The sequence below is a fragment of the Solanum dulcamara genome, chromosome 3 (genome assembly GCF_947179165.1).
Source record: "Solanum dulcamara chromosome 3, daSolDulc1.2, whole genome shotgun sequence".
Lineage (NCBI taxonomy): Eukaryota > Viridiplantae > Streptophyta > Magnoliopsida > Solanales > Solanaceae > Solanum > Solanum dulcamara.
In genome coordinates this window covers 69,280,838-69,292,004 of record NC_077239.1, presented here as the reverse complement: position 1 = coordinate 69,292,004, position 11,167 = coordinate 69,280,838, and the positions used below count along the sequence as shown (strand labels likewise).

Below are 11,167 nucleotides of genomic sequence, written 5' to 3'. Positions count from 1 at the left end.
TCAGCAATATGCATTTAGCAACAATTAATCTTCAGATGTGCGTAGAGCTGTCAATATGGGTCGGTTCAGTCCATTTGGATTAATTTATACAAGCTTTGAAATTTTACGGGTCAGATCGGGTTGATCCATTATTTTGGCGGGCCAAAAAAATGTCAGCCTAACCCACAATTACGTGGGCTATGGGCCGCACCGGGCCAGCCAATTTTTTTAAAAAAAATATTATTTTTATAATTTTAATTTTAATTTTAATAACGTAAATAACGACAAGATAATATTACACGATGTTTACGCTAGGTTAACCATGTCTCAAATTTATAAATAAAATAATCTTAATAATACTTATTAAGTTTAACTTTAAGTAAATATTTGGTTGTATGTTTTCAATCTGAAATCATTGTTATTTTATGTAAATATTTTTGAGACAACTGTACAAGAAGATATTTTTTTATTTGGATTTTGAACTTTGTAATATTCGATTTAAAACTTTAAGTTTGGACTCCTCTTGTTATTTTTAGTATTCTATTTTATTTTTTATTTGACTCACGGGCTAGCTCAACCACATTGTTCAAGCCTTAACAAACTGACGAGCTTATCTGGGCCGGACTAAAAAGTCCTACTCTTAAATGAATTTTAAAAATCTTAACCCAACTCTATCAAATTATAAATTATGCCGGACTAGCCAAACGAGCCTAGCCCTTATTGACGACTCTAGATGTGAGAGTCTCATGGTGAGGGAGAGGAAGCAGAAAAATATGTACATCTTCAAGTTTTTCTTTTTGGTATGGAAATAAAATTTGTTCTTTTATGATCATGAATTTGTCGATATAAATTTTGTTAGAAGTGTTTGCTACGAAGGAAGTCATTTATCAAGAAAAATAATACCTTCCTAGAAATATTTCTCAATTTTTTTTTTTGATGATGTTCACATGGTGGATCAAAAATATATTCCAAAAAATTGATATTACATTAAAGAGTAAAATTATATTATATTATAACTGATAATTGGCTTATAGGTTGGGGGCATTTGTTAAACACTAAGTAAGCTAAGTAATTATTAAACACTAAGTAAGCTAAGTAATTATCCGAAGTTCAGTATTTAGATTAGAAAAATGACCGCCATAAGTGTGGGAAATCATTTCATCTATTTGACACAAATGTCGTCGAAAATACATTTTGTATCGATCAAACATCAAAAGAGGATTTATTTATTTATTCAAAAAAATGTTTGTTGTCATGCCAAACACTCCCTAAAATCTTGGCATGTCAAATATGATAGATTTGCATATTTTATAAATTAGTATTAATAGTTAATTCACATACACGAGTTTCTTCTATATATTTTCTTTTATACTTTTCCAACAACACATGCCCACATAGATTTAAATTACTATATATTTAGCATATTAATTGGGATCAGACTTGATTTTGATGCATCTGAGATCATAGCTTGGATCATCACTACCAAAACCTTTGGCATTTCATTTTTGTTTTTGAGAAGCAGCCAGTACCTAGTTAAACAACAAGTAATTTTCATGGAATAATTAATTAAATAGGGTGACATCTAGCTGTGATATAATTGCATGGTGATGGAGACTGTGATGACACAGAGATAGTGAACGTGTGTTAATTTAATTAATCCCTAATAAGTATAATTAACGCAACAAAAAAAATCGACTCAATATGTTTTATGAACAGACAAAAAGAAACTACAAAAATTGCAATGTTGATGGGTCATTATAATTTTTACATCTTATCATTATCATGGTCACGACTCATGGGGGAAGCATCCTCTGTCCTTCAGCAGCTCTCTATTATTAAAAGAGTGAAAAGTCAAAAAAACACCTAAAATATTTTATTTTTTTGAGTTTAATTTATATCTGAATTATCATATATGCGGATTTTTTCTTACTTGAATCATCAAAACACACATCAATTAATTGTCGGTTGACAGAGTTGTATACTAGTTGTCATATTTTTGTTCTTGGTGTTGGACTTAGTTTCAATTTGTAGTAAAACTAATAGGAAAAACTACATAATTCAACATACTTCACTATCATATATACTATTAACTTATACTTTTAAAATATTATTTATTTTACCACTAATTAAAAGTTTTCTATCATATATTGAGGAAGATGCACTTCAATATATGTATGTTTGCTACTAGCTACACTAAAATTGGGAGAGAGTCACGCGAGATGAGAAGGGAGGTGAGCGAGATTTGTTACATATCGCAGATACATGCGACTCACACTAGATAGACATGACCAGATACATGTATCTGTATGTATCTGGAATACCAAATACATCCCAAATACATAGGGAAGTGGTGAGTGCGATGGGAGGGAGACGAGAGAGATTTGTTATGTATCTCAAATACTTGTGAATCCACTTGTATACAATGTTATCTAGAACAAATTACACCTAATTTTAACCCCATGTATCTCGAGATACATGTATCTGAACGTATCTTGACGCACTCAAATCTGGTAAGATACATAATATTGCAAATTAGAATGTATCTAAATAATTAGCTCCTAAACTAGTAAGATTTATATAAGTTTCCCAAATTAATATAGGTGATAGTTGACACAAGGGATTAACATTTCTTGAGGAGATCCCTAGACGAAATTAAGTTGACGACTTTGAAATAAAACGAGTTCATTACTCAGACGACGACCATTTAAGTATTCAAAATTACCTAATAAAGTCATTTTGTTTCTCTTTATAATCTATTAGTTGTGAATTTGACTATAGAACAAATAAATCTTATTTATAAAGTAATTTAAAAAGTGAAAAATAATTTTCAAACATATATAATAGTGTAATAATAAAATAAGATTTATTTTTTCTATTAGTAAGTCCATAATATAGATTAAAAAAGAGAAAATAATATTGGAAAAGTATTAAAAGAAAATTGATAATCAAGATATATATATAAACATAGATAAGGTGATGTGACACTTCTTATGACCTCCATTCTTATTTATTATTTTTCTCTTTTTTTGATCTTTTTTTCTTCATTCTTTTCATTAAATAAATTATTTATTAATTAAAATTTTCAATCTACTTAAATAACATGTCTTCTCAACTCCTTTCTAACTATTCTTATAGATTACCCAATTTGTTTATTAATTAAAAAATTCAATCATATTTACTTCTTAATTTCATGTATAACTTTATTGAAACATAATTCAAGTATTTTTTACTTTTGTGCATTGCAAATATTTTTTTTATTTTTTTATATTACAAATGGAGTCGTTTATACATTAAAAAAAAAGTCATGTAATTTATAATCAATTAAAGTTAATGTTACTTTGGTTGAACTAATATTATTATTATCATAAAATTCAATGAATTTAATAAGAAACTACGATAATTAGATAGTCAATTTACTGAAACTTTTCATATTAATTTTTTATATTTTTCTTCTTTTTATCGACAATGTTAAGCTGAAATTAAAGTTTGAAAATATCTTTCTAGCAATTTTCTAGAATAGAAAACATCAAGACCTTGACTTGATTTACATTGTTTTTTTTTATACATTGCTTATTGAAAAATATCAAATGGTATCGATTCTCATTTCTGTCCTTTGGATTGACGATATAATAATTTTGATTAGATTTATCAGTCGAAGCAGAATTATTCCAAAATATATTTAATTTCGTATGAAGCGAGGATAAATACACTAATTTAGAGGATAAAATAGGTATTTGGCTGGTTGAGTGAATGCTTCTGAGTAATATATATATTGGATTTGCTGTGAATATGTATAATAAATATTTAAATTGGGGATATGTCAGAGGAATTTACGAGGAAGCAATAATACGAGGTTTATATGTTTTTTGCCAACATAGCTAGTTGTATTTTGATTTGAATATTAAAAAGGGTTGGTTTAGGAAAGTCTCCACCCCCACGGCTCTATGCCTTGATATAAAATAAACAACTAGTAATATTAAAAGCAGAATATATAATTCCTAATCTAATTTTATTATCTCTGTGTAATAAAAATGGAATTAGAAATTACCCGTCCGTCTCAAATTAATACTTACTTTAGCTTAAAAAGTTATTCTAAAATAAGTGTTATTTTAAGAATTTAATATTAGAGTCAGTACTAATTATTTTCAATTATATCCTTAATATTAAATAAATAATTTTTTTAATACTGCTCATTTTTTTAAAGAAAAAATTTCTAATAAGTAAATTAGAAAACTTAGTAAATAATACCTTAAAATCTATTCGTTATTTTCTTAATGAAAGTAAAACAAGAGTTAAAACAAGGGACAAGTAATATATACTCTCTAGTCCATATTAAATGAAATGTTAAAGGTATGATATTCATTAATAAAAATATTTAAGGACATAAATTAAAGACTATTTTCTATCATTCTCAAATTATTTTTCTAGAAAATATAAAGTAGTTAAGAACATCAAATGAAGGATAAATATTGATAGTTTTTTTTAAAATTTTTCATATGGCATCGGCCTATACCTACATTGGAGTATAACTATTTCGAATTCACGCCACATAAGACCCTAGTATTTCTGACAAAGAATTTTTTCATATCCAAAATTCGACTACACATGTGGTTTTATTTAGTAAGATACATGTAAACGGCCGGCCTGTAATACTTAACAAATAAAGCAACATTAATTATCCAACCGTCCCCCACACTTTTCAAAATCGAAAGAGCTTAAATTGTCTCATCTTCCATCACACGCTAATCAGTCATTAATTTCATTTTCCCATTTTTAATTACTCCTATCAATCAATCAATCAGATCAAATTAACCAACATGAAGAACTCGTCAGTTCATCAAGAAGTTGACCACCAGCCAAAGCATCAAGAAAATGGTATAGGCCGATCTTATGAGTGTGTTTTCTGCAAAAGAGGATTTAACACTGCTCAAGCTTTAGGCGGTCATATGAATATTCACAGAAAAGACAGAATCAGACCAAGTCAGATAAACGGGCCTTACCATACTGCCGCAACCCAATTAAGTTATCAAACATATCTTCCGGCCCGTTCATCTACATCTACTATGGGCCCGTTTTTTATGAACGGGCCTGATAGGGGCTCGGAAGATAATCGACTGCAGTGCCTAAATTTGTTCGGAGGTGATTGGCGCATCATGCAACTTGATGAAACTATGGACGAAAAGATTAAAGGGACAGAAGATGATTTGGATTTGGAGCTTCGATTAGGCCATGATCCTTAATTAATTAATATTCTACATTAGTACGTACGTTCACGATTAATCGTGCAAATTATGCACATACTGGTAAGCACTAAGCAGTATATTATATATATATGTACTAAAATAATTACTATATGTTTATGCCGAAACTATATGTTAGGGTTTTGTGTGCTTGTTAGATTATCCGTCAGTCCCTTATTTTTTACTACGTAATAAATAAGAATTCTATTTATGTTCTTTAATTTTCTACTTTTTGCGATTTTTGCACTGAGGGATTTAGCTAGATGGATTCTTGTTTCCTCACATTCATGAAGAATGCTACATTTTTGCAATTCAACTAATTAAAATTTGCTTATACATAAAGATGGTATAACATCTTAAATATAGGGCATGTCTCTTATCCATTCCCCCCTTCTTCTTTTTCTTTTTTCGCTACAAAAGATGTACTCATTCTGTTTTAATTTTTTGTCTTTGTTCCATTTTTAGTTCATTTTAAAAAAAAAGTCTTTTGATAACTATTTAATTCTAACTTTCTACATAATATGTTTAACTAAAACTATAAGATTTAAGGCATTTTGATACATTCTTGATTCTACAATGACTATAAGATTTAAAAAGCTTATTTATTTTCTTAAATTTTATGTTAAGTCAAAATTAGACAAATAAATTGAAACGAAAGAAATATTTGCGTTTTTTACTACATCATAATACAGCTTCTAGGTGCATTTTTCTAATGAAATTTGTCCCCTTTTCCTCACTTTTTGCTCACTCTTTTGTTCTTTCAGGCCACTTTCAATTTCTTAGTAAAAGTGGGTTAAGGTAATTTGTCTAAATAGGTAGACACAAATAATTTATTTTAAAAAAAAATACTAAAATAGTAAAGGAAAATTTACTTGTTGCTCAATTGGGGTATTTTAATGTGCTTTCCAATAATATTCAAATATCCAATTCAAGACTGATTTGGTAAGAGGGAGAACAAGGATATACTTTTTTTTTTTTTTTTTTTTTTTTTTTTTTTTGGGAACAGACCCTACACGAGGCTCCCACCTCTCGTGCACAGTCAGGGGTTGAGCCGCACCCCCAAGCCTTACCATAAATAATCAAAATAAAATACAAGGAGGGGGACATAAACCTTACCTCCGATCCTATGGTGGTTCATAAGTCGGCTAACCTCTTAAGGTCGGCTAACTCATCCCCGATACAAAAAGAGACTAACTATAACTAGAAAGCATTAAACCTGTGAGAGGACTCCTCTCGGTACAAATCAACTAAGAAAGCATAAATGAGGGAGACTCTCCCCTTCCATGAGAATACAAGAAAGTAGCCTACACTAGTCCTATTCAAGAACCAGTACACGAACCTTCTATCTCGCATGGGTTGGGGAAATTCTTTTCATCTTTGCTCTTTTTAGACATGTCGTACCAAGTAGGTCCAAGGAAAATTGCAGCAACACCAATCGTAGCCAAGTTGGTAAAATTAGAGATAAACATGTTCAAGAAGGTTGTTTTATCCTTTTTAATCTTCTTCTCCTGAAGCTTGCCAATCCTATCTTGTCTAGCTTTATGTGGCCCTTGGTTTCTTGTGGAAGTTGTTGAAGGTTGTAGAAGTGTTGTGTATTATCAAGTGTATGGCTGTACTTAGATAATGTATCAGCTGGAAAATTTGCTTCCCGAAAAACATGTTTGCATTGGAAGTATTCTAGCAGTTGAACCAGTTGTTGGAGTTCATTAACGTAGTTTTGAATGTTCCAGGGTGGTTTGATGTCCAGATTCAGCCACTTGATCACAAGTTCCGAATCTACTTCCAATATTACTCTATTATAACCATGATGAATGCACCAATTAATGCCAAAACTGGCTGCCTGCACTTCCGCTTGATTATTTGTTCCAACTCCCAAAGGAGAGGCAAAAGCATATATCAAATTACCCTTATGATCCCTTACTATTCCTCCTGCTCCTATCTTTCCTGGGTTGCCTATGGCACTCCCATCAGTGTTAAGTTTAACTATGTTGGGGGGGGGGGGGGGGGTTTGAGCCATTTAACCTGGGTTACTTTTATGTCATGCTTACAGTTTTCTATCCAAATAATTAGATCTTTCCAAGCTGGTGGCCATTGGATATATGGAAAAAATGTGGTAATAAGCATGTATATTTCTTTGATTATATTGAACTTCACCCTAGTAGTACTAGATTTCTTTCCTCCATATTTACTTGCACACCTATTCTTCCAGACATTCCAGCAAATAAATATAGGGAGGGCTTGCAACATGAGTTTATGTACATCATTGTTTGGTTTGTAGGTCCACCATCTCATCAAGATGTCTCTAATAGAGTTGTGGTCCTGCCTGATTCCCCCCCAGTTGGAGAAATATGTCCAGATGTGTTTAGCAAAGCTTCCGGAGACAAATATGTGCTCTATGTTGTCCAAACCAGGCCTGTAGCAGCATGAGCACTCTGCAGTTTCTCTCCCAAAAGAAATCAGTTTATCATTGGTTGGCAGTTTGTGTCTTAATGTTCTCCACAGTAAGAATGAAGCCTTGAACGGGATGTTAGTATGCCATGTCATCCTATCTATCAATGTCTTGTTTTTTTTCTTTCTCACATTTTCCCAAGCTGATTTACAAGTGAAATTTCCATGTGATTGCAGCTTCCATTGAGCTTGATCTAATGTGTTTTGTTGGTACATGATTTTAGTATTGAGAATTGTGTGTATCATGTGTTGAGGGGCCTGTTGCCTGATTTTCTCTTCATTCCATTTTCCATTTGTCAAGAACATGGAGACAGTGGAGTTGTTGAATCTTGGAATATATTCATAGTGATTGGCTAGAGGGCCAATACCCAGCCAATCATCCCACCAGAAACTGCAGTTCCCTGAACATAAGGTCCACTTAATGTGAGGTTCTATGTCACCTTTGTTCTTCATCATGTTCTTCCACATGAGGGATTGACCTGTGTGCCACTTTTTTGTGACAGGGTGAGCTCTTTGGCAGTATTTAGCTCTCAAGAAATCCCCCCATAAAGATCTCTTAGTTCTGAACACCCACCAATGTTTGTATTGCATTGCCAGACATATATCTTCCAAGTTTTTTACACCAATACCTCCCTCCTCATATGGTAAACTAAGGGTTTCCCAAGAGGCCCAATGGTACTTCCTTTTCTCCTTATCCCAACCCCAGAAGAAGTCAGCAATAAGACATTTTATTTGTTTCAAAGTGGTTCTGGTAGGGGTTATGGCAGATAACAGATGTATAGGAAGTGATTGAAGCACTGATTTGATCAAAGTGGCTCTCCCCCCATAGCTTAGCATCTTTGTCTGCCACCCTTGAATTTTAGCAATCACTTTTGAAACTATACCAGTGAAATATATGACCCTTTGTCTTCCTATGTACAATGGACATCCCAAGTATGTCATAGGCCCATGAGTGCATTTATAACCAGTGATGGTCGCTACTCTATCCATTATATCATCAGGGGTATTGGTAGGGATTAAGATTTGGCTTTTGTCCTTATTAATAAGCTGCCCAGAAACGCCTTCATACATCTGAAGAGTCTTCATGATGAGTTGAAGGGAATACTTGGAAGTTGAGGTGAAAATAATAATGTCATCTGCAAAACTCAAGTGGTTAATTTGAGGACCCCTTTTCTCCATTTGAAAACCAGTGTATAGAACAAGGATATACAGCTACTTTTAATGTGCTTTCTAATCCGCTTCTATAAAGAAAGGAGAAAAGAGAGGCTAAAGTATTAATTAAATCGGTCTATGTTGATCACTTAAAGTAATTGATTATCCTATTAGATTCAGTTAAAGTATATACATAATGTTAGTGTAAAGAAAATAACACACTCGTAATATACTTATATGTTGACGCGGTCTATTGAAGCCGATGATTATTTATTCTATTATTTTTTATTTTATATATAATGTCTGATAAATACTTTAAAGTTCCAATTGATTCAAATTTGCATCGGATAAAGTCCATTAAACGAGTATGCATGCTCTTATCCACCTGATAATTAATTAGGATAGAAGCATCCTATTCATCCATAACAACTACGGTGGTACCAACCTATTTTTAAGAATATAAATATAACTTTTTTATGAAGACTTATCTGTAGGAATTTTTAAAGAGAATTCTTTACACTTATATTGCAGGTAACTTAAACTATTACACCATATCTTAAGTTATAGTCCCTAATTCTATGTTGGCTCACCATATCTTTAGACTCTCGTACTCCTATACTAGAACTAGTATAATCACCACATATGGGGTGGTTTATTGTTTATCCTATTGATCAAATCAAATGACATGCTAGGAATTAATATACAGGTTGTTATTTAAACGTGACGTACAATTATATAATTCAAAAATAGAGCTTTTGTAATTCAAAGGTACTATATATATAGAGAGAGAGTGTTTAGTATCTTTTTATATTGTCTTATTCTATTGTCAGAATATACTATTTGTGTTTCTAAATTGTTTAATTGAGTCTGCAGATAGGTGTATGCTGGTCTGGGTGATATGAGAAATATTGATTTATAACGAGTCGTAATTCTTTTTCTGACTGCTTAACTTCTGAGTTATGTGGCCAGAATATATCCGGGGTGGGTTAAAGATGAAGTTGTTAAAAATAAGTTAAGATGAAGAGATGAACGGGTAAATCATTTTGAGATTTTGATTTTTTTAAAAATTATAGTTTTTCTACTGATTTTTTGTAAATTTAAGAGTGCAGGTAATGAAGAATGAAAAAGAAAGAAGAAATAAAAAAGGAAAAAAAGTCAATAAAATAAGAAAAATGAAAATAAAATTAAAATTAAAAATTAAATAAATTTAACACGTGTCTGACAATAATTGGTGCGTGATAGCACTTCTTTTCTTGCAATTGAGGTTGGCTGGAAAATGAGATATTTATAACAGTTTTAAATTATTTATGAGGGTCATAGGAAGACCACAAAGTTAAGATGTCTTTTAGAAAAAATTAGACAACTTCAGTATTGAAAAAAGAGCCTAGCAACAAAAATGTTTGTTCAACTGATCGTTCTAAGTACAACTTCAAGTTCACTTACACAATGAGGAGGAAAGTAAAAAGTGTTGGTAGAAGATATTAGTAAAGATAGACGTTATCCAATTGATGCTTGTATTGAGTGTAATACATCTATAAATAAAAAAGTATGTTTGAAAGCAATAAATATTTTATTGGAAAAACTACATAAATTGGATCAATTATGCAAAATATTTATCCAAATTGAACTCAATTCAAACTATTTACACTGATTAAATCAATAACCCCAACTATTTATCCGACTGCCCCTTGTTCTATTCACGGAATCACTGCTTCTTTATCCTTGATACCTACCTCTAATGATATCAATATACTTTGATGTTATCGAATAGTAATTGAACAGCCTTTTCACTGAAACACCATATATTATATATATATTCTAATGGTATTAAGGAGTAATTGAGTAGTGTTGTCACTGAAGTACTATTTCCTCCTATTTTTTATATATATTTTGATAATTTCAAGCGGTAAATGCACATTAATAGTTAAAAACAGGGGAATGAAATTAAATAGGTAACCGCTTGTAAATTATTATTTTTTTGGTTACAAATGTTATTTTCTCTATAATTTAAGGCCCGTTTGAGGGCCCAATATACTAAGGCTCATATTCAATTTGGACTATATTTTCATAAGTCCCTAGTAAATAAGAAATCAAAATCAATCAGAAAGCTCACGAAGTTGGAAGCCTACAAAACTCTTGCTTTTTACCTTAGCCAAATTCTGCCTCTAATGCTGCGTGTCGTTTACTCTGTGTTGTTTAGTTTGTGCTTGTCACGAAATTATACTAAGTGTCAAACGTGAGAGAGTGTTGTTAGGCTGAAGTTGGGTGCGACGCCGACTGCCGGAAAAACACAACTAGAGTATCTCGGATTTTCGAGTTTTCTATCTGAACTATTAGGTGTGTGAATT

At 31.6% G+C, this 11,167-nt stretch overlaps 1 protein-coding gene across 1 annotated transcript; it reads left to right on the top strand.

The window, feature by feature from the left end:
* The first annotated feature begins 4,675 nt into the window (after positions 1 to 4,675).
* On the top strand, positions 4,676 to 5,430 carry LOC129881725 (transcriptional regulator SUPERMAN-like). The gene has a single exon (XM_055955838.1). It carries the CDS (start codon positions 4,797 to 4,799, stop codon positions 5,217 to 5,219), a length of 423 nt encoding a protein of 140 aa, XP_055811813.1. The 5' UTR covers positions 4,676 to 4,796; the 3' UTR covers positions 5,220 to 5,430.
* The last annotated feature ends 5,737 nt before the right edge of the window (positions 5,431 to 11,167 follow it).

Coding starts and splice junctions, on each gene's coding strand:
- LOC129881725 (XM_055955838.1), top strand. CDS start 4,797: ATGAAGAACTCGTCAGTTCATCAAGAAGTTGACCACCAGCCAAAGCAT.